Here is a 27705-nt window from a genome sequence, read left to right as displayed (position 1 = left end):
TAGCTGGGATGGTACCATGTGATACCTTGTAGGAAAAAACATTACATTTTTATGACAAAAAAAATCTGTGTTTAAATACTGTTCTATCACTTACTGTCCATTGACTTTGAGCAAATGATTTAACCTCCTTTGTCCTCAGTTCTCTCATCTGAAAGAGGGAGTTCCTTCTAGCACTAAATGATCTACGATTCTAAGAAGGATTTTGTTGTTCTTGTTGGATATAGATATGGTATTACTCAAATGACTCCTTTTCAATCAATTTAAGACTATAGTTATTTTAAAAAAATTGTTTTAAGTCATCTGTTGTCATTTCCTCCAAAGTAAGGACCTTTACTAAGAAATGTTCAAAAGCAGCCTTAGACTGACTTGTGGGAAAAAAAATGGTATATCCATCATCTGAATGTTGTTTTTATTTTTTATTGTATTTTTAAATTATGAAATAAAACAAGCATTTCCATGATACAGTATGATTTAAAAAAAGATTATCACATATGTAACTACAAATTTATTATGCACAACTTGCTATTCCTTTCAAATGTACAACAGAATTATCAGGTAGATTTCATTTCTTCTCCTTTTTCTTCTCTCCCTCCCACTCAGACATGGCTACCATTAGACACAAATACACACATGTATACACATATAAATATACACACATATATTGTAAAATCATTCTAAACATACTTCTATTTATAAGTTCTTTCCCTGGATGCAGACAGCATGTTTCTTAACATTTTTTTTAAAGTTAATTTTTAGAACATTCATTCCTTTTTTCTAATTCTCTCTCTAATGTATACATTCAATTAGCAGAATTTTTCATAACCTCAAAAGGAGTGGTTGCACATTTTTACCACCCTCAGCTTACCTGAAACCTTTTTTACCTAATATGATTGCCCAATTTGTACTATGGAAACAGAATTCTAAAATACCAAGAGATTAAGGATGAAATCTTTTAAAGGCATTTGTAATGCTGAAAAACATTTTTTAATGCATATGAAGCACTGTAAATACAGATGCTTTAAAGGATATATTTTTATCGTGGAAATATTACAATACCAAATTCTAGTATTATTTGTACTGTATTAATTTCAACAGAAATAAGCCTAACTAATCTTAAATATAATAATCTTATGGTATAGATAAACTTGAAATCTTCACATTCTAATTAATATGAAACTCAATATCTACAGTTTTTCTAAATGTAAAGATAATTATACATACATATATATTTATGTGTATATATATTGAGAGAGAGAGAAAGGGAAAAATGGAAAAATGAGAAAGAGAGATGGAGAGAGAATCTCTATCTTTTGGTAACATTTCATGTTAGAAAATTCCTCTACTTTATATGGTAAAAGTATTTGACAAGAAATAGCTCCACAAGAAAGAGTACCTTAAGCAATCTAATCGCGGTCACCCAGCACGTCCTACTCTGCTCTTCATCTGCATAGAGCAGTTTCAGGTCTCGGCTCCCTCCTGCTTTGTTAGGCTAGAAGGCCACAGCACATTGTTTAGCATTAATGCATATCTTGAAGGTAACACCTGTTGAAATAAAAGCCACTAAAATTCTCCTATTTATGAGAAAGCTGCTTCTTTTTTATCTTAAGAAAAAGTTCAAAGAAACTAAAGCTTACCTAAAAGATCTGTGATCTGCTTTATGCATCTATCAAAATAGTAAGCCTGTACCTTTAAACAAAATCCATAGTTTGTTGGGGCTCCATGGGTCTTTTTGCTTGTGAATGCCATGTAAATATCATTATTGCCAAATTCACTGAAAAACTGCAAATGTCGTGGTTCCTAAAAGGAAAAGAAATGGACACGTTTTTACCACCCTCAGTTTACATGAAACCTTTTTTTCCTATAATGATTGCCTAATCTGTACTATGGAAGCAGAATTCAGGAGATTAAGGACAAAATCTAGCACTAATGCCATAAAAACAAAAACAAAAATTTCAGATAAAATTAGGTCATTGCATCATTTAATAACGGCTTCTAAAATAAGATAGAGACCCTTTGTAGGGGTCCATATGCAGATTTCAGGGGATCCATGAACTTGAATAAGGAAAAAAATATTTCACAGAACTGGTTTCCTCTGTAATTTTGTACCTTTTATATTCTGCATTTGAAAAAATATTCATCTGAGAATGGGTCCATAGATTTTACCGGACTTAACAAAGGAGTTCATGGCATACCAAAAAAAAAAAAAAAAAAAAAAACCAAACAAAAAAAAAAACAAGACCTCACACATTAAATAATTCTTCAACTTCTGCCACTACTTCAAAAGCCTAAGAATATACCAGGGAAAAGATACTTTTCATCTGCAAACTGATAATCTATTATTAACACTTGAAAAAAATTTTCCCATGATGCAAAATATAGGTTTGCCAATTTTGTGGTTAACCATCTACCTCACACCTTCTGTAAGGAAAAAAGGTAATCAAATTGGACTAATTTTCTTCCCTAACCAGTTTTTCTAACATTTATTACATAAAAATGACAACTAAGATGGTTGATGATCTCAAATAGCTGCTAAATAAAAAAGAAAGAAAGAAAACAAACACCTTCACAAGAGAAAACAGATAATGGCTCCTGTTTCATTTAGGATTTACCACCTCTCACATTTAGCTATAAAATTACACATTGTACACAGCATTGATGTGAGCTACACAACTAAAAATTCCTTTACATGGAGAAAGATATATTACATAGGCAAATTTAATAAATTAGTGGATGGGGAACTATGTCTGAATTTAAAGGCAAAGCAGAATCTTGAATTCTTATTTCTTCCCTAGGAAATCAATGATATTTAGGATGTGGTCATGGGAAATTACTAGGTCATTTTGCTTCTCTGATAGGTTAATAACATAGAGTAGTGCTGGAGTTTGGGCTTGAAAGTTTAATCAGGGATGGTCCAAACTCACATATATCTCAAAAGGCTATAACCAGGGCAACATACACAAGGAAATCTGCAGAAAACAGTAGTAAGAAGACTAGAGTGGGAGTCAGGACATAAGAGTTTCAATCTCAAATTTGCCACTGAACTATTTGGCCTTTAAACATGGCATTGGTCATCACTGGCCCTAGATTTCTTAGAAGAAAATTACAGAATCATAAAGTTAAGAGAATTCCAAAGGCTCTCCTAGAATATTCTATGCAAAATTCTCAATGAGATTTCAATCTAACTTTTGTTTGATGATATCTTAAATGAGAAGGAATATACTACCATTTGAAGCAGTGCAGTTACTTCTGGACAGCTTTAATTTCTAGGAAGTCTTTCTTAATGTGAAGTTTTAATCTTCCTGCTTTTATGGAACCTCCTCCCATCACCCCAAGTTCTGCCCTTTAAGGATAAACAGAATAAATTCAATCCCTATTCTGAGTGATAGTCATTTAAGTCTTTGAAGGCAGTTATATTTGTGTGTGTATGTATATGTGTTTGTGTGTGTGTATTTATATGAAAATTTAATTATGTCATGGTATGATTGCAAGGTCCTTCTCCCTGCTGGTTTTTTTCCTGTAGGTATTATCAAGCGTAGGACTGAACATGGTATTCTGGCAACGGTCTGATTCAATTACAATACAGTAAAACTAACAAATCTCTTGTTCTGGATGCTATACTTCATCATCACATCGTGGAGCAGAAAAGAACAAAAGGTCCGAGTGAGCCATTTTTATAATCTAAGACAATTTAGGAGATCAGCAGGAGAGGTCTATAATACTGGGGTGGGAATCAGTCTAGAGTAGAGCAGCAACACCAATCACGGATCTTGGAAATGGCTATGTTAACAACAGCAGCAACTTTGGGAGCTCTCAGACCAATGAAATGATAAAGGGGTTCAGAACCAGTGAGGAAGAGATTATGGGAAACCCTTTGCTGTCAAAGGATGCAACTGATTGGCAACTCTATTGGCAATGAACAGTTCTCAGTCATAGTTCAAGAGTAAAAAAAAAGGGTGCTTGTGTTCAATCACAAAGGAGCAATGGCCCTGATCTAAGTTCTACTGCAGAGAGAAACACTAGCACTTATGGTTGCAGAAGAACAATCTGTGATCACAATTCCTTGGCCAAGAAAACTGCCAATACTTGCAGCTTCAAGATAACAGGGTAAAGATGAGCATGCAGACCAGGAGAGCAGTGACCATACCTCTCCTTGGATCAAAACATCTTTGAAGAATCAAAAATTTTCAGTTCCTCAGGAGCAGATCTTGACCATAAAAAGCACAAAAAGGAAACAATAACAGAGAAGGAAAGAAAATGTACAAAAAACAGTAAAGAACCATAATCACAGAAAATGATGACAGAAAAGACCAAAACATCATCTCAGGTGAAGACAAATGTCCACAGAGGAAATCTCAAAGAGTGATATGAATTGGTTTCAAGCACAAAGAAGCTTATTGGAGGTGCTCATAAAAGATTTTAAAAAGCAAATAAGAGAGATAGAAGAAAAAATGAGGGAAAAAAAATGAGAGATATGCAAGAGAAAGTTAACAGTTTGGAAATGGAAGACAATTCATTAAAAAAATACAATTGGCCAAATGCAAAAAAAAAAAAAAATCCTTTGAATAAAACAACACCTTGAAAAGTAGAATAATCAAATGGAAAAACAGATACAAAAACTAACTGAAGAAAGTCACACATTAAAAACTAAAACTGGACAAATGAAAGCTAATGACTCTATGAGACATCAAGAATCAGGCAAACAAATTTTTAAAAATGAAAAAATGGTAGAAAATGTAAAATACCTCACTGGAGAAACAGTCGACCTGGGAAATAGACAATTTAAAAATTATTAGTCTACCTGAAGTCCATGACCAAAAAAATGATCCTGGACAGCATTCTTCAAGAGATCACTAAGGAAAACTGCCCCAATATTCTAGAAATAAAGGGGGGGAAATAGTCATTTAAAGAATTCATCGATCGCCTTCGGAAAGATCCCACAGGTAAAATTCCAAGAAATGTTACTGCAAAACTCAAAAACTATAATCTCAAGCCGCCAGAAATAAATTCAAATATCAAGAAGCAACAATCAGGATTACCCAGGATCTGGCAATTTCTACAATAAAGGATAGGAGGGCTTAGAATATCATGTTCTGGAAGGCAAAGTACCTGGGATTACAACCAAGAATTAACTACCCAGAGAAATTGAGCATCACCTTTCAGCGGAAGAAATGGATTTTCAATGACTTAAGAGACTTTCACTTATTTCTATTTTTAAAAAACCAACTAAAGAAAATATTTGATCTTCAAACATAGGACTGAAGACACACCTAAATAAACAAGGGAAAAATATATATTTTTAAAGGTTAAACAATTCACATATTTAAATGAGAAAATGGTAGCTCCTAAGAACTGTATCTGTTATTGGGGGAGTTAGAAGGGGCATCCATGGAGGGAGCTATGAACATAAATGGATTCTAATGTGATGATATCAAAGAGAAAGACATTAAGGGGCAGGAAAAGGATTATATTGGGAGAAAAGGAAAGGGGAGGTAAAATTGGACAAATTAGATCACACGGTGGGGCACAAAAGACATAATAGAGAGAAAGAAGGGAGAGAGATGAGCATTGTCTGAAGCTTAATCTCATTGGTTTTGCCTCAAAGAGGGAATAATATTCACTCAGCTGGGCATAGAAATTTATCTTACCCTATAAGGAAATAGGAGGAAAAGGGGGAAAGAAAAGGGAGAAACTGAATAAAAGGAAAGGCAGAAATACTAAGAGAAAGGGGTAAGAGAAGGGAGGAAGGATGAGGGGAGAACAGGTTAAGAGAGGGGTGGATTAGAAACATAACATTACTACAGAGGGATAGGGTGGAAAGGGAAAACAAAAGTTTATACAGGGAAGAAAATAGGGCAGGAAAAATAGGGCAATCTAACTGTGAACATGAATGGGATGACTTTTCCCATAAAATGGAAGGGAATAGCAGAGTGGACTAGAAAACAGAATTCTACAATATGTTGTTTATAATAAACATTTGAAACAGAGAGACACATACAAAGTAAGGGTAAAAAGCTGGGGTAAAATTAATTATGCTTCAGTTAAAGCAAAAAAAAAAATCAGGGAGTTAGCAATTCTTAATAATTCTAATTAAAAGAGATAAGAAAGGAACTACATCTTATTAAAGGGTACCACAGACAATGAAGTAATATCAATACTAAATGAATAAGCATTAAGTGGTATAGCATCCAAATTCCTGGAGGAAAAGTTGAGAGTTACAAGAATAAGTAGACCACAAAACTATACTAATGGGGGACCTCAACCTCCCCCTTCTCAGAATTAGTTAAATCTAACCACAAAATAAAAAGGAAAATCTAGGGAGAAGTTAATAGAATCCTAGAAAACTTAGAGATGATAGACATCTGGAGAAAATGGATTGGCAACAGAAAGGAACATACTTTTTCTCAGCAGTTCACGCCATCTACTCAAAAAAAAAAAAAAAAAAAAAAAAAAAAAAAAAAGATCATGTATTAGGGCATAAAAAACCTTACAATCAAATGCAGAAAGGCAGATACAGTAAATCCTTCCTTTCAGACTCTAACACAAAAATTATATTCAATATTATTGATCTGTACAAAATGACCAGCAGGATGAATACAGAGAGGCTTGGAGAGACTTATATAAAGTGATGCTGAGTGAAATGAGCAGAACCAGAAGATCACTATACACTTCAACAACAATACTGTATGAGGATGTATTCTGATGGAAGTGGAAACCTTCAACATAGAGAAGATCTAATTCAGTTCAAGTTGATCAATGATGGACAGAATCAGCTACATCCAGAGAAAGAACACTGGCAATTGAGTATAAACTGTTTGCACTATTGTCTTTCTACCCAGGTTACTTTTACCTTCGGAATCCAATTCTTCCTGTGCAACAAGAAATTTGGTTTTACACACATATATTGTATCTAGGACATACTGTAACACATTTAACATGTATGGGATTGCCTGTCATCTAGGGGAAGGAATAGAGGGAGGGAGGGGAAAATTTGGAAAAGAAGTGAATACAAAGGATAATGTTGTAAAAAAAAAATTACCCATGCATATGTACTGTCAAAAAATTCTAATTATAAAAATAATTTTTAAAATAAATAAATAAATAAATAAATTATATTCAATAAAGGGCCAGGGAAAAATAGAGTAAAAACCAACTGGAAATTAAATAATGTATTTCTAAAGAATGAGTAGGTCAAACAACAATTCATAGAAACATTAATTATTTCATCCAAGAGAATGACAATGAGACAACATGCCAAAATCTATGGGATATAGCCAAAGCACTTCTTAGGAAAAAAATTATATCTTTAAATTAAAAACCCTCAATTAAATATCAAATTACAAATTCTAAAATTCAAAGAAGAGATTAATGAAACTGAAACTAATAAAAGAGTTAAACACTTGGTTAATCTGATTTAAAAAAGGAAAGAAAAAAAAATTACCACTAAGAAAAATGAAAAGGGTGAACTTGACATCAATGAAGAAGAAAGTAAAGCAATAATTAGGAGTTATTTTGTCCAACTATATGCTAGTAAATCTGACAATTTAATTCAAATGAATGAATATTTACTAAAATATAAATTGCCTAGATTACATAGAAAATATAGATTGCCTAGAGGAAATAAATTATTTAAATAGTCCCAGTTTTTAAAAAGAAATTGAACAAATCATCAATGTACTTGCTAAAAAAAAAAAAAAAAATCTCCAGGGCAAATGGATTTACAAGTGAATTCTAACAAACATTTAAAGAACAATTAATTTCAATACCATGTAAACTCTTTGGAGAAATAGATTAAAAAAAAAAGTATTTTGAAATTCCTACTATGACATAAATATCTAAATCGAGAAGAGCCAAAATAGAGAAAGAAAATTACAGACCAATCCCCCTAATGAATATTGATGCAAAAATCTTTTTTTTTTTTTTGACTGACGCTATTGGGGTTAAGTGACTTGCCCAGGGTCACACAGCCAGGAAGTGTCTGAGGTCAGATTTGAATTGAGGTCCTCCTGACTTCAGGGCTGTTATTCTATCCACTATCAACTAACTGCATTCATGCAAAAATTTTAAATAAAACATTAGCAAAGAGATTATAACAACTTATCAGTAGGATAATAGACTAATGACCAAATGGGATTTATACCTGGATACAGGATTGGTTCAACATCAGAAAAACTATTGAAATAATCATATTGCCATAAGTAACAGAAATCATATGATAATCTCAATAGATGTAGAAAAAGCTTTTGACAAAATACAGCATCCATTCCTATTAAAAACACTAGAAAGCAAATAAATAAAGGGAGTTTTCCTCAAAATGAGAAGTAACATTTATCTAAAATTATCAGGAAGCATTATTTCTAATGTGGAGAAGCTGGATACATTCCAATGAGATCAGAGGTGAAGCAAAGAAACAGAGGTGCCCATTACCACCACTACTATTCAATATTGTACTAAAAAAAACAATTAGAGGAATTAGAGTAGGGAATGAGGAGAAAAATGTATCACTCTTTGCAGATGATATGCTGATATACTTAGAGAATCCTAGAGAATTATCCAAAATCTTATTTGAAGCTATTACTATCTTTAGCAAAGTTGCAGGATATAAAATAAACACACACAAATCATCTATATGTTACTAACAAAGCCCAAAAGCAAAAAGTAGAAAGACATACAAAAGATGATTAGCAGTACCTAATCTAAAATTTTATTAGAAAGTAGCAAGTCATCAAAATCATATGGTACTGGCCAAGAAATAGAATAATGGATCAGTGAAATATGTTTGATACACATGACACAGTAATCAATGCATAGTAATCTAATATTTGATAAACTCCCAAACTCCAGCTTCTGGGATAAGAATTCACTATTTCATAAAAATTGCTGGAAAAATGGAAAATAATATATTAGAAACAGCACAGACCTACATTTCATACCTCATTCCAAAATAATGTCAAAATGGGTACATAATTCATGCATAAAGCATGATACCATAAAGAAATTAGGATAAAAATGGATAGTTAACCTATCAGATCTTTGGAAAAAAGAGCAATTTATGACCAAAGAAGAAAGAGAACATCATGAAATGCAAAACAGACAACTTTGATTACATTAAATTTAAAAAGCTTTACACAGACAAAACCAATACAAACAAGATTAAAACGGAAGCACAAAGCATGAGGAAAAATTTACATCCAAGGTTTCTGATAAAGGCCTCATTTCTAAAATAGATAAAAAACTTTATCAAATTTATAAGAATACAAAAATATAAGAATACGTTTCTAAAACACATAAAAAAACTATGTCAAATTTATAAGAATACAAGTCATTCCCCAATAGATAAATGAACATATATGAAATTAAAGTCATCTATAGTCATATAAAAAAAAAAACATGCTCTAAATCACTATTAATTAGAGAAATGCAAATTAAAACAACACTGAGGTATCAACTCATTTCTCAGATTAGCTAAAATAACAGAAAAATGTAATAATAAACATTGGAGGGAATGTGGAAAAATTGTTGGTGGAGTGGTAGTGATTCAACCATTCTGGAGAACAATCTGGAACTACTCCCCCAGAGCTATAAAACTATGTAAACCCTTTGACCCAACAATGCCACTTCCCAAGGAAGTCATAAAGGAGGAAAAAGGAAGCAGATGTACAAAAGTATTTGTAGCAGCTCTTTTTGTAGTGGCAAAGAACTGGAAAGTGAGTAGATGATCATCAATTGAGGGAATGGCTAAATAAGTTATAATATATGAAAATGAAGGAATAATATTGTGCTATTAAAATTATTTAAAAAGCTACTTTTAGAAAAATCTGGAAAGATTTATACAAATTGATGCTGAGAGAACAAGCAGAACCACAAATACATTACAAACAGTAACAGCAAGATTGTGCAATGATCAAGGGAAGTAACAAATTGGGAAAACATTTTTACAGTTAAAGGTTCTGATAAAGGCCTCATCTCCAAAATATACAGAGAATTAACTTTAATTTATAAGAAATCAAGCCATTCTCCAATTGATAAATGGTCAAAGGATATGAACAGACAATTTTCAGATGATGAAATTGAAACTATTTCCACTCATATGAAAGTGTGTTCCAAATCACTACTGATCAGAGAAATGCAAATTAAGACAACTCTAAGATACCACTACACACCTGTCAGATTGGCTAAGATGACAGGAACAAATAATGATGAATGTTGGAGGGGATGTGGGAAAACTGGGACACTGATGCATTGTTTGTGGAGTTGTGAAAGAATCCAGCCATTCTGGAGAATAATTTGGAATTATGCCCAAAAAGTTATCAAACTGTGCATACCCTTTGATCCAGCAGTGCTACTATTGGGCTTATATCCCAAAGAAATACTAAAGAGCGGAAAGGGACCTGTATGTGCCAAAATGTTTGTGGCAGCTCTTTTCGTAGTGGCTAAAAACTGGAAAATGAACGGATGCCCATCAATTGGAGAATGGTTGGGTAAATTATAGTATATGAATGTTATGGAATATTATTGTTCTGTAAAAAATGACCAGCGGGATGAATACAGAGAGGCTTGGAGAGACATCAACTGATGCTGAGTGAAATGAGCAGAACCAAGAGATCATTATACACTTCAAGAACAATACTGTATGAGGATGTATTCTGATGGAAGTGAATATCTTCAACATAGAGAAGAGCTAATCCAATTCCAATTGATCAATGATGGACAGAATCAGCTACACCCAGAGAAGAAACATTGGGAAATAAGTGTAAACTGTTAGCATTTTTTGTTTTTCTTCCCAACTTATTTTTACCTCCCAAATCCAATTCTCCCTTTGCAACAATAACAACAACAAAATTCAGTTCTGCACCTATATATTGTATCTAGGATATACTATAACATATTTAATATGTATGGGAATGCCTGTCATCTAGGGGAGGGGGTGGAGGAAAAGAGGGGAAAATTCGGAACAGAAGGGATAATGTTGTAAAAAATTACCTATGCATATGTACTGTCAAAAATGTTATAATTATAAAATTAATTAATTAATTAAAAAATAAATAAATAGATTATGCAATGATCAACTATGAAAGACTTGATTCTTCTCAGCATTCAGTTACTCAAAGCAATCCCAATAAACTTTGTTAGAAAATGCCATCTACATCCAGAAAGAGAACTATGAAGACAATGTAAATCAACACATCCTAATGTGCACTTTTTTTCCTTCTTTTTTTTCCCTCCTTTCGTGGTTTTTCCATTTTGGTTGTTTTTTTTTCCCCCTCTCCCAACATGATTCATAAAGAAATGGGTTTTAAAAAATGAATATACATGTATAAGCAGAAAAAAATAATTTAGAGAAGCAAAAAAAAATAAAAGAAAAGAATACCTTAAAAAACAGAATTGGCCTAGCAATAAAAGGAGCACAAAAATTCATAATGAAAAGAATTCCTTAAAAGACAGAATTGAGTAACTGAAAGCCAATGACTCATGAGATATCAAGAAAGAATAAAATAAAATCAAAAGAATGAAAAAATAAAAGAAAATACAAAATACCTCATTGTAAAAATAACTGACCTGAAAAAGAGATCAAGAAGAGATGATTTAAGAATACAAGATTATCTAAAGTCATGATTGTAAAAAGAGACAAGACATCCCATTTCAAAGAATAATCAAGAAAAATTGACACATTCTTTTAGATCCAAATGGCAAAATAGAAATTGAAAAAGATCTACTGATCACCTCTTGAGAGAAATCCCCAAATAAAAATTCCCAGGAATATCATAACCAAATTTCAGAGTTCCTACATTAAAGAAAAATACTTCAAACAACTAAGAAGGAATAATTCAATATTATGGAGCCACAGACAGCATCACACAAGATTTAGTTGTTTCCATATTAAAGAAGTAAAAATTTTGGAATATGATATCCCAGAAAGCAAAGAAGCTAGAATTACAAACAAGAATCACTTACCCAGCAAAAATAAGTTTAATCTTTCACAGGAAAAATGAAAATTTAATGAAGTAGAGAAGTTACAAGCATTCCTAATGAAAACATCAGAGCTGAAGAGAAAGTTTTATGTTCAAAAAAATTATATTCAAGGGAAGATTTAAAAAAATAAATAAGAAGGAGTAATCATAAGGAATTCAAAAAAGTTAAACTGTTTATATTCCTATAATAAGATGATACATGTAACTTCTATAAACTTTATCATTGTTAGGGCAATTAAAAGAAGCTTAAATGGACAGAGGACATGGATATGAATCAATTATGTTGGGATAATATCCAATAAAAGGTAAGAAAAAGAGAAGGGAGAAGGAAGAGGCAGAATGGGGAAAGTTTTCTCACATAAAAGAGGTAAAGAGAAGTGTTTATGAAGGAAGAAAAAAGAGGTATGGGCAATGTCTGAACCTCATTCTCACTGAAATTATTTCAAAGAGCAAATATAATAAAGTATAGTATGTAAATAAGTATATAGAAATGTAACTTACCCAAAAGGAAAATAGGAGGGGAAAGAGGTAAGAGAAGTAGGAGATGAGGGGATGACATTATGGAAGTGGTGGTTAAAATTAAAATAGTCATTTGAGGAGAAACAGGATAAAAAAAGGAAAAGGAAGAAACAAGATTATGGAACAGAGGGAAATTAACAGTAATTATAGCTATGAATGTGGATTGTAAATGAGCTAACTTCATCTGTAAAGTAGAAGCAAATAGCAGAATAGATTAGAAACCAAACTCCTACCTACAAGGTTGTTCACAAGAGACACATTTGAAACAGAAAGACTTAATAGATTTAAAATAAAGTGCTAGAGTAAAATCTAATATGTTTCAGCTAAAGTTAAAAAAAAAAAAAAAAAAAAAAAGGCAGGGAAGCTGGGTGATGCAGTGGATAGAGCACCAGCCCTGAAGTCAGGAGGACCTGAATTCAAATCTGATCTCAGACACTTAATACATCCCAGCTGTGTGACCCTGGGCAAGTCACTTAAATAAATAAGTAATAAAACAAACAAACAAACAAATAAATAATGCCATTGGAATTCAGCAATAGTGGTGGTGAAATATAGCATTTTGTAAAGCCAATGCCCTTTTTATCATTGTACCACAACTGAGTGTTCAGCTCATTTGGGCTTCTTCGTTTAAAAAGAGTCAGAGGTTTCTTTGGGAGAAATCATCAAGATGGAGATGTCGCAAGTGCTCAATAGTACATTGTGTTTGTATCTCAAAGCTGAATATCTGACTTTCTTAGGACTTTCTCAAATAGAGGCATGAAGCTGATGGAACTACACAAAAGTTTAAAAAAAAAATCCTAATTAAAAGAATCAGAGAAACTTCATTTTGGTTTAAAAAAAAAAAGGTACAATAGAAGTACTATCAAAAAATCTTAGAGCAAGTTTCTCTCATAAAGATCTGTTTCTCAACCATATACTATATACAGAAATGAGTCAAATTTCTTAAAAATAAAAAGAGCAATTCTCCCATTAATAGTCAAAGGATATGATCAGGCAGTTTTCAGAAGTAGAAATCAAAGTTATCTATAGAAAAAATGCTCTAAATCATTATTGCTTAGAGAAATGAAAATTAAAACAACTTTGAGATACTCAAACCTATCAGAAATGACAAATATTGAAGGGGAAATATAGATGCACTAATGAACTGCTAATGAAATAGTGAACAATCATTGTGGAAAAGACTGATAGATACCCAAAGTGCCATAATAATGTGCATACTCTTTATCTAAGCAATACTACTAGTAGTCTGTATCCCAAAGAGATCAAAGAAAAGGGAATAAGATAAATATATATGTATATGTATATGTATGTATATATATGTATATGCATGTATATATCTATATACATATATATATTTCAGATTTTAGAAAAACATATCATGATATATATGAACTGTTTGTTGCAAAGTAAAGTCAGAAGAACTAGATCGTTGAACTATGAAAGACTTGGCTAGTCTGATGATCCAAGACAATTCCAAAGGACTCACAATGAAAAAATACTGTCCACCTCCAAAAAGAGAATTGATGAATTCTGAGTTTAAATTGAAGTATACCAACGGTCCTCAAACTTTTTAAAAGGGGGCCAGTTCACTGTGCCTCAGACTGTTGGAGGGCTGGACTATAGTAAAAATCAATAACTCACCCTGTCTCAGCCCATTTGCCATAACCCAGCGGGCCACATAAACGTCCTCAGTGGGCTGCATGTGGCCCATGGGCAGTAGTTTTGAGAACCCCTGAAGTATACCTTTCTCACTTTATTTTTCTTGATTTTTTTTTTTTTGCAATGTGACTAATACGTAAATTTGCAAAATTTCACATGCAAAATTTATATCATGTTGATTGCTTTCTTATTTGATAAAGAAAAGGGAGAGGATTTGAACATCAAAATTTAAAAACAAAAAGAGTTTTTAAAATAAATACATAATAGGGGAAGGGAAGAAGAGACTCTTTGTCCCCACAGATATCCACAGGCTATTTTTTGATTGAGGATCTCTCAGTGACTAAAACCATTAGACATGGTCTAGCCTAAGGACTTGTCAGTAAAAAAAAAAGAGGAAAAAAAGCTCTACCTAATATGGGCCTTCTGACAAAAATAAATAAGCATACTTGCTGGTAAATAACTTGGATTTCTTTAAAGATGGAATGAAATCTTCTCAGATGATACTATAGGTCACCATGGAATTGGATTATTGGGAGACGAATGATGAAGTCTTGAAAATGGAACTGCAATTCTCAGCAGTAAACTAAATTCACATAATAACAGTGATTTTTGAAAGGATGGGGAACAATTAGGTAGCTAAAGGAGCAAATTTAAGGAAGAAAATCCCTATGAAATTGGCAGTATCTGGGAGCTGAAAAAAAAAATCTGACCACCTAAGAGAGAAGAGAAGGAAATAGTTTTCTAAATAAAAAGGACTTTGGGAATACTGTTTACACCAGAGAATTTAAATAGTTGGTGATGTTATTTTTCAACCTATCTAGGTAGAAACATGAAACACCTCCTCACTTTTAGGCTGTAGAAAATAATCCCATAAGGGAGGAAAGGGATAGAGAAGAATGAGAGGATTATCTTTGTTGGAAATAAAGTTGGACATCACTCTGAGGAAAAGACTTAAGGTGTATACTCTGAGCATAGCAATGTCTTTCAGTACCTCAGGGAAAGAAAATGTACAAATAGGATTTAATGTTCACTAATTCTTCTGGCCAAGGTGGCAGTCAGCAAAAGAAAACAAATATTATTTTAACAACCAGACTTATTTTCCAAGGCAGAGAGGATGGGATGGATGAATAGCAATAACTCACACTGATATAGTGTTTTATAATTCACAAATTACTTCCTCTTTGTGATAATGACTAGCTTAAGTATCTTTTATAAGAAAATCAAGCTTTACTATCCATTGTAATATAAAATATTATAAATCATTATTGATTAGAAAAGTGTAAATTAAAACAACTTCATACTTATCAGATTGACTAATATGACAAAAAGAAAATGACAAATGTTGGAGATGATATGGGAAAACGGAGATATTTATCCACTATTGGTGTCATTGTTAATTGATCTATCCATTCTAGAGAGTAATATGGAATGACTGGTTAGCGATAGAAAGCACAATTTTGGCACAAAAGAAATATTACTAATATAGTTGTAATTTCTTTGCAGAGACAATTACTCAATTCAATGGCATTGAAAACCTCTTGCTCTCTGACTATTCAGATAGAAATTCAGAAAGTAAGAAATCTTAAATTCTAAGACACACAGGTCTGTTTTCAAATTGTCCTGAAAACTGTCATTTTTTTCTCCCACACTGATAAAAAAAAAACCAAGCAGTACATCTTTGAAGATAATATATTGAATTATGTATTTTAAAAGATATACTAGTTAAATTTTTTTGTTTCATGAAAAAAAAATTTATTTGAGTAAATGTTTTGTGTTTTCCATTTAACTGTAAGCTCCATAAGGTCAAGAGAATGCACTAGCAAATCACCTAGCACAAATCACTCAGTAAATATTAATTTGATTAATTGAGCTAAATCAATTATGTTATAGAATTCCCAAAGAGATTTAAAAAGAAATGATTAAATGAAGTCTACTGATCTTAATAAGTAAATAACAAGATTACTGATTATGTTTTACTGCAATTTTGAATAGATGATCTAAAACTATACAAAATAGATGATGGGCAAGATATGGCCTACAAGCTAGATGTGGTGTGTATAACATAGTTCACCAACCCCAATCTAGAGAATTTAGAGAAAATAGTAAAGTACCTGATAACTAGTGAATGACTTGTGTTTATGATCCAGTATAGATGAGTATCTTTTTCAAGATAGACATTCCTCTTGCCCTTAAATGTAAACTATTATTTCCCTTCTTACCACCAATTTGCCAAGTACACATGTTCTATTTTTTATTTCTCCTTAATTCTTTACTTTTCATTCTCCTTATTTCTTTTTGATGAGTGAACTTCTTGCCAAATTTTTCTTTCAAAAATTAGAAATGGTCCTAAATGAATGAACATAAATAATTTTAACTTTAAGCAGTGAAATTAAAAGACCCAACAAAGATAAACCTCATCTTACAATGACCAGATGACACAAAAGTTTACAATTTATGTTTCTACCCACCTTTGATATCCCTTTGGTAGAATAATATAAACCTGATCTTCTTAGAAAAAAGTAAATCTTCTTCCAGGACTTTTTCCCCTGTTCTTTTGCATGTAAGAAACCATGTATTTCAGGATATGTGCTAGAACTCAGAAAATTCTGGAAGAAAACATTAAAGAAACTTATTCCCACTTAAAGGTCAAGCTTTACTTTTTTATAGCAAATAATATGAGCTTTTGTATATATTTCAAATATTGAGCAAGATGTTGACTATCCTCATGAAGCAGAAACAGCTTTTTATTTTAATAAGAAAAAATTTAACCTCTGCAAAAATCTCCAAGTATGTTTCCACACACACACACACACACACACACACACACACACACACACACACACACACACACAAAATTTTAAAAATCAGGGAAAACTTTTAAATTTAAATATCCATAACCTAACCAAGACAATAATTAAATAATTACAGAGCCATTTAACATACCTGTTGTCCCCACCGAATCCATCTGAAAAATCGGGTTTTGCTTCTGGAGGTAGATGGAAATATAATTTATTTAGACTCTGAAAAAGCCTTTCACAAGGCTCCATTGAAAAAGTTATTTAAAGAGCAGCATGGGATTAGATGAGAGACAAGAGGCAATATGGTATTGGAGGGAGAGCAGTGAACTTACAGCCAAAAGAATTTGGTTCAACTTCTGGGCCTGCTACTGACTTAAAAATAATTTTTTTATTTTATTTTAAAAATTAATTTAAATTTAATTTACTAAAATTTAATTTTAAAATGTAAAAAAAGGTACTGTCTGATCTTCAATCCCCTCAACATTTCAATGGAGATAAAACTTATAAAACTATGGCACAATATTGTTACAAGGAATAAAATTTCTAAACAAAATATGTTATACATTATATCAATAGAAATATTAATATTGATAATATGAATGTTATCAATATTCACAATAAACTGTAGGAATAAAGAAGACATGCTGCCACTTCCAAACATTCTCCAACATTGCTATTGTGTTCTGAAATTAATGATAGTGGTAATACTATGAGTGCCCCCAAGAAGCCTAAGAGAGTACTAATTGTGATAATTTTCCTTGTTACCTCTAAGGTAATAACTTTCTCTTGTCATTATATCATAAAATAGTAGATTTGAAAAGGAGTTTGGAGATGATTTGATGCTCTGTCTTTCTCTGTCTCTCTGTCTCTGTCTCTCTCCCTCCATCTCTCCCTGTCTATTTCCCTCTCTCTTCTCCTCCCCCCCCTCTGTTTTTGTCTTTGTCTCTTTCCTTCCCTCTCTCTTTTTCCTCCCTCTCTCTTTTTCCCTCTCTCTCCCCTTCTTCCCCCACCCCATGTTTTTGTCTCTGTCTGTCTCTCTCTGTGTCTCTATCTGTCTCTTTCTCCCCTTCTCTCTTCTCTGAATTTCCTCAACATATTCCTCTAATCTCAAAGATTGGAAGGCATAGTTATTATGGGAGGGGAACTCTGACTTTCTACTGTCAATTATTATTTACTTGGGTTGGGATTAGTGTGTGTATATAGGGAGAGAGAAGGGAGTGGTGGTGATCAAGTTTCCAAGCCAATAGAATTTCACAGGCTTTTCCAGGAAATGACAATTTTCAAAGACAATATGAAAGAAAATCTCACATAAAGGTGTGAGAGGCCATTGCTATCACATCTCCCCAAAGTGCTTTCAAAGCCAAGAAAACAAGAGAGATACTAAGAAAATATGATGTCTCCCTGGAGAACAAGAAAAGAGTAAAACAAGAGATGTGACCTAGATATATAGACCACCTGTAAAAAATCCAAATCCATCAAAAAGTATGTCTGATTCTTCAGTAAGCACTGTGGCTTTCATTGTCACTATCTTCTGAAAGTTTCTCAGTTCGGCCAAAGATGGCCATGGCAGTAAATAAACTATATATCAATCATTTCATAAGAGATTTTTGGATATGAAAAAGAAATTATATCTCTATATAATTCTTAGTCAAATATTCTTTTATTCTCATTAAAGTTCCCCAAATTCAACTTAAAAAATCAACATGTTGAGAAAATATTTTATAGGCTTTTCATACTCTTTTAATTCCTTAATTTTATTTTTAAAAAACTTTTTGGTTAGGAAACAGGATTTCACTGTATTTGGACTATTTATAAAAATCTACCTCTTAATATTTCTTTGCTGAAGAATTCTCTACTTCCTTTTTCTGATTTTTTATTTTTTAGCAGAAAAGTAAAACAACAAACTAAGATAATCTTCAACATACATCACATGGTAAGATTGCAATTTCTTCTAATGGTAAAAAATTAACTGCGGTGGCAGTAATGATTGCCTTGGTCAAAATCATAGCCATAGTGATAATAATATTATATATTGATATCTTAAGCAGCTGGCAAACCAGAAGAACATGGTACCTGGTAGCAGTAGTACTAGTAGTAAGTAATATATAGAATTCACTGATTTAAAATGCCCAAAGGAATATATTTTTAAATGTTCTGTCCCTAAGTCTCATCTGTCTCTGAAGAATTATCTCTCAGTCTTTCTTCCCAATGCCTCTTCCTCCTCATCTTCTTTCTTCCTATTCCTTTAACATCAGAGATATTTCCCAATGGGTTTACAACAGCAAAGAATAAAGACTTCTTTTGCAAAAATAAATAAATGAATATAAGTGAACAAAAGAAACTCACTCATTGGCTTCTCATAATCTATTAATTATAATTTTTCTTTGATTTTTATTTTCTAATTCTTGAGAAACTGAAATCACCTGTGAAAAATACTTTTTAAACCTAGACATTTTCAAATTTTCAAGCAAAGGTCTCAAACTAACAGTTTAATGAAATTGTTGCTGATGTAGTTCAACAAAAATAGACAATACCTGTAAAATAAGAGCTTGTGACAAGTCTCCATTGGTTTCAGTTGCAAAAGATACCATGTGCTCTGGAAAAAAATTCTGTTTAAAAAAAGACAAATGTTAGATCATCTTAAACTATAGTTTAAAAGGATATGACCTAATTAGCTTTCTGAAAAAATGGCCCCCAACAACTCAGTGACAGCCAGTTCAGAGGTGGATGGAACCTTGGACAACCATTTAGCCTACATCCCAAAGTGATGGTCTCTGGTCAGAGAGATATGATAAGCAATATAGTAGTGACTTTAAAAAAAAAGAAAAGAAAAGAAATATGATGGTGACATACCAGAAATTGTGAGAATCCATAACTGATTTTAACCTATGTGTTCTAAATAGAGCTCTAACTTTATAACTAATTAAAATAGAATGAAAAATTCTGATGCGTCTTCGGAGGAATCACAAAAATAAGTAGAGGTTTAAAAAGAAAGTCCATGGGAAAATAGGTCACAAGAATAGGACTTCTGTTGTAAAGTCATTCTGTCATGTCTAACTCTTCATGATCCCATAGACAATGGGACATCAGGCCCTTGTGTCCTCCACGATCTCTCAAAGTCTGACCAAGTTCATGTTCATTGTTTCCATGACAATATGTATCCATCTCATCTTCTGCTATCTCTTTTTTCCTTTTGCCTTCAATATTTCTAAAAGACTATCAAATGCTAATTATAAAATATAAAATGACTTCAAGTACTTAAAAAATGTTGGCTACTTCCATTAAAGAGGAATTTAGGTTCTCTTTCTTGAACAAAAAGGGATCTTGAGTGGTAAAAGTTTGAGAAGCCCTGCTTTAAGCAACCCTCTAAAGCTATCACTTTAAGAGGGAGTACCTATTTGCATTGAAAGAGGACTATCCCTCATTGGGGCAATTTCTATTGAGATGAAATCACAAGTCCATTTCTAATCCCTGCTGCTAGTCCCATGTTTATCTCTGCACACAGTGGGAACTCTTGACTTGAGCTGAACTGAATTTGATCCCTCCACTTATGCTTCTTCTATGAACATTATAATACAAAATCCTTCCTACACTCAAGTCAATTAATTCCTATTGTTAGGGACTGTGTTGTTGTTGTTGTTTTTATGTCTTTAGATCCACAGCACTTACCATAGCACCTTACACACAGCAAACACTTAATAAATGTTTGATGAACTAAACTGGCTATTCAGGATGTTTTTACATGAGTCAGGGAGAGGGTGAATGCTAACAATACCAAAGAGAGACTAAGTAGAAGACTCACCATTAAGAAAATTGAAAAATTCTCTTCTAAGATAATAACCTAAATGTCAACACTCTGGTATGCCTATATAAAAATATAACTAAGTATTCTTGGCTTTTCTTTTCTAGTTATATAAAACCAAATATACTAGCTAGTTAAAGGATAAAAGACTTCATATCTAACGTATGCCTTTTGATTAGACTATCACTGTGGCACATCTCTTTAGATGTGAGTTTTAATTTCTTGTTTTTAATAAAGATGCACACCAAGAAAATGCTTTTTGCTAAAATTATGTTCCCATTTAATTTTTACTACAACTATTATTTTCTTTATTAATAATCATCCTATTATTTTCCAAATGCCAATTCTAGCTTACTGGTACAATCCAAACTCCAAGGGAGTTGGGTCTATACCTTAATTATCTTTTATATTTCCCCCGTTGCCTAGCAGAAGTTTTTACAGAAAATAGGCACTTAAAATGGTTGGATGAATGGCTAAAATAATATAGTAAAAAAAATAGAATGAAAAAAAGTTTTTTTCAGGATTTTAGTAATACCTAATTATGATTTTCACTATGACTATTGCCTAAATGACTGACAAGTCTAACAATGAAAAAGTTCTAGCAGTAATATGCACAGTTCCAGAAATAAACCAATTTAAAATACATTGAATATTCCAAATTTGCCAAATAATTCATACATTATATGCTATCAATTTCATTTTTCTTTGGTAAAGTTGATATCAATAAAATAGTAAATTTGTATTCCACTTGCTATGTATGAGGAATAGTTTAAAAAAATATATAGGCAACCTGACTGGACCATAAAAGTTGTACATCTTCAAGGTATAAAGCTAGGGTCATGGGATCATTGATACTTCACAGCTGTCTACTGCAACCCCTTCATTTCACAGGTTAAAAAAAAAAAAAAAAAAAAAGACACGAAGAGATCTTTGTCCAGAGTCATAACTAGTGTCATGGCAGAATTCGAACTTGGGTAACTTGAAATCCAGTGCCCTGCTGTACCAAATTGTCTTTAAAAGATTGAAGCCAATTTGCAGAAGGCTTTAAATAAAAGATAGATGAGTTCCCTTCAGGTAAACAAAAGTCACCAGAGTCTCAATTGACAAATTTTCAATAATATCTGCTATGTCAAATTTTATTCCTGGAACTAGGATTTCTTCTTTATAACTAATATGTTATGTGTTTGTGCATAAACATTCAAGATAAAAGGAATCTAGGAGCCTAGGGCTTGAAGTCAGAAAGACTCACCTTTGTGAGTTCAAATCCAGCCTCAGACACTTCATAACTATGTGATCCTGGACAAATTACTTAACCCTATTTGCTTCAGTTTCCTCATCTTTAAAATGACCTTGAGAAGGAAACAGCAAACCATTCCAGTATCTTTTCCAAGAAAATCCCAAATGGGATCGCAAAGGATTAGACATGATTGGCACAATTCAACAAAAAACAAAATCTGAGGCTAAGAATTTACTGCTGATACTTTTGATTACACTTTTTTTCTCCTGTGAATTTCTGTGAGTCTACTGCTATTCTTCTTACACTCGTTACTTTCTTGCAGTATTTAGCTTAGCAGAAACAGTTTCTTCCATTTAAAGTCCTTTTGATTAGATTTGTACAACTAACCAAATGTATTCTTATTAGCCTGCTATGTTCACTGCATCCCTATGTTATAATGTATTGGGCACAACAGTTCAGAAATCCTCAGTCCATTTTTTGATAAGATCTTATCTAGCTTTTTACATCCTAAAACCTAACTGCAAAAGCCACAGGATGAAAATATCACCAAGGCTCCCTAAAATACTCTGTTTCTTGCCTAAGACTTTATGATACTTTGAAATCTGTCTAGATACTTTTTGGTAATATTGATTGCAACTGCATGATATATCAGAAATGGCTAGCACAAAAAAAAAGAAGGAAAAAAGAAGCAGATGACATTCATTTAGTTTGAAAGGTATTGGAAGTGATAATATGCTCTAGGAAATAATTCCTGTATTGTGTCAGTAAGGAGAAAAACAGATCTTAGTACTTCTCAACAAGAAGACACAAACCATCAAGCCTTACTCCTTCCTCTGACACTTATTGAATGCTCATCTGACAGCACTGACAGATTCACATCATCAGGAGGAGGAAGAGAAGGAAGAAGAATGGCTTCTTAAGAGGAGCTGACTCCTCTCAAGATAAGACAAAGCTATGTATATTAGCTCCCAGTGTTCAGTGATTCTTCTTTCTCTTCTATTCTGTGTCATATCTTCCTACCTTCTGACATCCTCACATTAAGTTGCCTTAGACAGACAGCTGGTGACTAAGTGGATAAGGCACTGAGCCTGGAGTTTGGAAGATCTGTGTTCAAATTCAATCTCAGAAATTTATGAGCTGTTAACTCTGGAAAAATCACAACTTGTATTTGCCTAAATTTCCTCATTTATGAAATGGAATAATAATTGCACCTACCTTTCAAGGTTCATGTGAGGATCAAATGAGATAAAAATTTCGAAGTGCTTAGCACAGTATCTGGATCATAGTAAATACCTAAGAAATGCTTGCTGCACTTCCTTCATCTTCTTTTTTTTTTTTATTTGTTGTTTTCATATTGCAGCTATCCTTTTTATTACTTAAGGTATATTTCATTCTTCCTATTAAAGAAATGTTCTTCAAGACTAATTTACCTTTTTTTTTCAATGAGAGAATTCATACTGGGCTTTGAGCATTGATAAGAATTGCCTTGACAAAGTCAAGTGTATTCCATATAGGTCATTACAAAATTCATCCTGGACTCCAGGATCTCTAAGTGATATCTTTAGTTATTTCTGTTCTTCCTTTTTTTCCCCATTTTTGTTATGAAGATGAGTTCTATTTTTGCCAAAACGAGTTTGTGTAAGCAGAATATTCAAATGGAAATGATCAGCAAATAATTTTAAAATGCAGAATATCACTGCAACCCCTTCCCATTTATCAGATGAAGATACTGAGGCTCCTAACTTAAGGGTTTTGCTCAAAGCCATTCAGCTAATTAGAGGCAAAGCAGAAGCAAAACCACAAGTTTTATGACTCTTTGCCCCAGGTGCTTTCCATTATACTAATTGTCCCTTATCTTTAAAATAAAAAGAGTCTAATACTTTACCCTTAAAGCATACTAAAATCACTAATTTGCTTTTAAAAGGGTAAGGATTCTATAATTTAGAAATAGTACAATTAATTTGGGGGATGTATTTATTAATATGTTCTCCTTCTAAAAGGGCATCAAAAGATAATTAAAATGAAGCACTTATTTTCCATTGCGGTATTTTGTACCATTTGTAAATGTTACTTACCACTGGGTTTTTAAAGAATTCATATTTGGCATAATTTTTTCTAAAGTATAGCTTATTTTCTTCCTCCATTCCCCAGTTTGACTGAACTTCAATCACCAATTCATGATCTTCTATTGTTCTCTCTGTAAAGATCAAGAATAAATATATAGCCTTCATTGTAGTCTAGCTTCCTTATAATTATAGCAATATTAAGATTTAAATTCAGTTCTAAAATGGCCAGAATAATCTTCACAGCAGAGTAAAATACAACTGAGGCTGGAAGGGGAGGAGAGAGAGATAAAAATTGGCATGCCTTTTCTGTCGGTTATGCCTTAACTTTATCATTATTGTCAGTTACAAAATAAATCTGATCACAAACATAAATAAATGTATAGGAAACATACACATAGTTCTTGTTGCCTATCTCTTTGTAATCCCAGAATAAAAATGTTGCATTTCATAAAGTAACTGTATTGTAATTTAATAATTCAAATGATGAAAAGATTATAATTTTTTCAATGTTTATAATAAATAGGGGGGAAATGAAGGAAGCAAGCATTTATTAATCATCCCCTTTGAGTTATGTAAATGCTTTACAAATACAGATTCATTTGAATTTCACAATAACCCTGCAAGGTAGGTGCCATTGTTATCCCCATTTATAGTTGAATAAACTGAGACAAACAAAGCTTAAATGACTTGCTTAGGGTCATACAAATAGAAAGTGAACTCTGGTCTTCTTGAGTCTGGGCTTAACATTCTATCCTTAATACCAGTGCAAAACACATAATTTAAATTCTAAGAAAAAAATAAATTAGGTACTGTAGGGAATGTACATAATCAGCATGATGCATAAATTGTTAACAAATGACTCCTAAAACTAAGCTATTATTGCACTCCACATTCTCATAAGTATAAAGGCCCCCAGACTTGTTGAGAGGAGCCAGTGAATTGTTTATAAAAAGGAAAATATGAGCAAAGTTGTATTTGTTGATCTGTACTCACATTGAATGGACACTTCAAGTAAAATAAATAGATTCAATGTATATAAATATATAATAATAATAATAATATAAATACAATAAATACCTAAATATTTAATACTAAAATAAATGAAGTATGGTAAGGGGAAAAGAGAAAGAATAATAAAAAAACAAAACCAAAAAATGACAAGATGTAAAGGGAAGAAGCACTAGCAAGGTCAAGAAAAGGTTATTTGAAACAAACAGACATAAGAGGTTAAATTTCTACTTGTATTGGTATTGCTGGTAGAACTAGAGGAAATGCAGGGAAGAACAGATCTTAGTGCCTTAATCTATTATTGAGTCTGTTCCTAAGACATCTGAGTGCTAGGATCTGAACATTGCAAAAATAATTCTTCACCTAGAGCACTCACTCTTTTAAGAGCTTACACATTTAAAAGGAACATCTAGAGAGAATGAGCCATGCATGCTGATAAGTTTAAACTGAACAAATACTAATAATAGTGTTTTCCTTTAAACTTTCAATTACTATTCCATATTCATTCACTCTTCTTCTTTTTCTTACCCCAAGAACTAATGATTCCTACTAAGGCTTAGTCTAACCCTTTATTCTTCTATCTATTCTCTCCCTTGGGACATCAGTCAACTTTCATATCTTCAAACTACCAAGTTCCATGTAAATATAGATGGTTCTCACCTTTCCATCTGCAGTGGAAGTCTTTTTCCTGAGTTTTAGTGTTATATGTCTAATTTTCTATTGTACGTGTTCAGTTCCAAGTTCCATCGTCATCGTCTATCTCAGCATAAATGAAACTAAATTCACTCTATTTCTCTGACAAAATGCCTCCATTTCTGGTTTGTCAATTTCTGTAAATGGTACTCTGTCAATGGCAATTTCTCTCAATCATCTACCTACTCTTTAAAATCATCTCTCATGTGGTCTGTTTCCTCATCCCACATACACAGACACATCTAATCAACCAATCCATCAATCTTTCCTTCCATATATCTCTTATGTTCTTCCCTTCTTTCCCATTCCACTTTCATGATGAAAATTAGGGTTTAATCACTTCAAACCTAGAATACTATACTAGCTTCCTATTTAATCACCCTGCCTTTGTCTACCTCACTCTCTAATCTGTTATACAGCATCATCAGATTAATCTTCCTGAAAACCTCTTCCAGCAATCACTTAGAATGTACCAGGACTAAGTTCTCTGGATACTGAAAAAAACAAAATGGAAGGAAGGAAAAGAGGAAAGATAGAAGGGAAGAAGGAAGGAGGAAAGGAAAGGGAAGGGAAAGAGAAGGGAAAGGGAAAGGAAAAGGAAAATGGAAAGGGAAAGGAAAGGGGAAAGAGAAAGGAAAAGAAAAGGGAAAGAGGAAGGGGAAGGGGAGGGGGAGGGGGAGGAGAAGGAAGAAGGAAGAAGGAAAGGGAAGGAAGGGAAAGGAACAAGGAAAGGAAAGGAGAAAGGAGAAAAGAAAGGAGAAAGGAGAAAGGAGAGGAGAAAGGAGAAAGGAGAAAGGAGAAAGGAGAAAGGAGAAAGGAGAAAGGAGAAAGGAGAAAGGAGAAAGGAGAAAGGAGAAAGGAGAAAGGAGAAAGGAGAAAGGAGAAAGGAGAAAGGAGAAAGGAGAAAGGAGAAAGGAGAAAGGAGAAAGGAGAAAGGAGAAAGGAGAAAGGAGAAAGGAGAAAGGAGAAAGGAGAAAGGAGAAAGGAGAAAGGAGAAAGGAGAAAGGAGAAAGGAGAAAGGAAAAGGGAAAGGGAAAGGGAAAGGGAAAGGGAAAGGGAAAGGGAAAGGGAAAAGGAAAGGGAAAGGGAAAGGGAAAGGGAAAGGGAAAGGGAAAGGGAAAGGAAAGGAAAGGAAAGGAAAGGAAAGGAAAGGAAAGGAAAGGAAAGGAAAGGAAAGGAAAGGAAAGGAAAGGAAAGGAAAGGAAAGGAAAGGAAAGGAAAGGAAAGGAAAAGGAAAGGAAAAAATCCTACCCTCAAAGAGTTTGCTTTCTAATAAGAAAGACAGTAGAGAGAAAGGGAGAGAAAAAAAGAAAAAGAAAAAAAGAAAAGAAAAAAATCCTACCCTCAAAGAGTTTACATTTTGATGAAAAAGACAATATATACAAATAGACCATACAGTATAGAGGGGATGGAATTGGAAGAGAGGGGCAACCAAGAAAGGTCCCCCGAAGAAAGGAGCACTTTGAACTGGCACTTTAAAAAGCCACAAATTCAAATAGTTGGAAATTGAAAGGGAGATTATCCCAGACAAAGGGAACAGGTAGTGCAAAGGCAGAGACAATAGGAGTACCATGTGCAAGGAAAGGTAAGTAGGCTGAGGAGTAGAATGTAAGGTTTGAAAGAGGAAGAATCCCAGGTGGAATTTTATACTTGCTACTTAAGGCAAAATGGGAGTCACTGAAGCTTGTTGAACAGGGAAGTGATGCAGTCAGACTAGATTTATGGGAAATTGTTCTGGAAGCTAAGTAGAAGATAGATTGGAGGAGAGAAAATTAGAGCAAGAAGACTAATGAGAAGGATATTGCAATAATCTAGCTATGAGGTGACAAGAGCCTGAAACAGTGATAGTTGTGTGCATGAAGAAAAAGGGACATACTGGAAGAAATATTCTTTTGAAAAAAAAAAAAAAAGGCTAAGTTTTACAATTTTTAGAGAAATCAAGAATGACACTAAG

General features: G+C 32.9%; 1 protein-coding gene across 2 annotated transcripts in view; it reads right to left on the bottom strand.

Annotated features, from left to right (window-relative positions):
• GRB14 (growth factor receptor bound protein 14) overlaps positions 1-27705 on the bottom strand; it is a 137971-nt gene that overhangs the window by 14429 nt on the left and 95837 nt on the right. For both annotated transcript variants that reach the window (XM_074303256.1, XM_074303257.1), the window contains 5 exons: positions 24060-24181; positions 19480-19554; positions 16616-16753; positions 1687-1797; positions 1394-1489 (listed from right to left, as the gene is read on the bottom strand). In XM_074303256.1, coding sequence (XP_074159357.1) covers positions 1394-1489; positions 1687-1797; positions 16616-16753; positions 19480-19554; positions 24060-24181 — 542 coding nt within the window. The remainder of the gene's footprint in view (positions 1-1393; positions 1490-1686; positions 1798-16615; positions 16754-19479; positions 19555-24059; positions 24182-27705) is intronic.

The sequence above is a fragment of the Sminthopsis crassicaudata genome, chromosome 3 (assembly GCF_048593235.1).
Source record: "Sminthopsis crassicaudata isolate SCR6 chromosome 3, ASM4859323v1, whole genome shotgun sequence".
Classification (NCBI taxonomy): Eukaryota; Metazoa; Chordata; class Mammalia; order Dasyuromorphia; family Dasyuridae; genus Sminthopsis; species Sminthopsis crassicaudata.
Note: the sequence above shows the minus strand (reverse complement) of the source record. Positions and strands in the feature narration are given on the sequence as shown.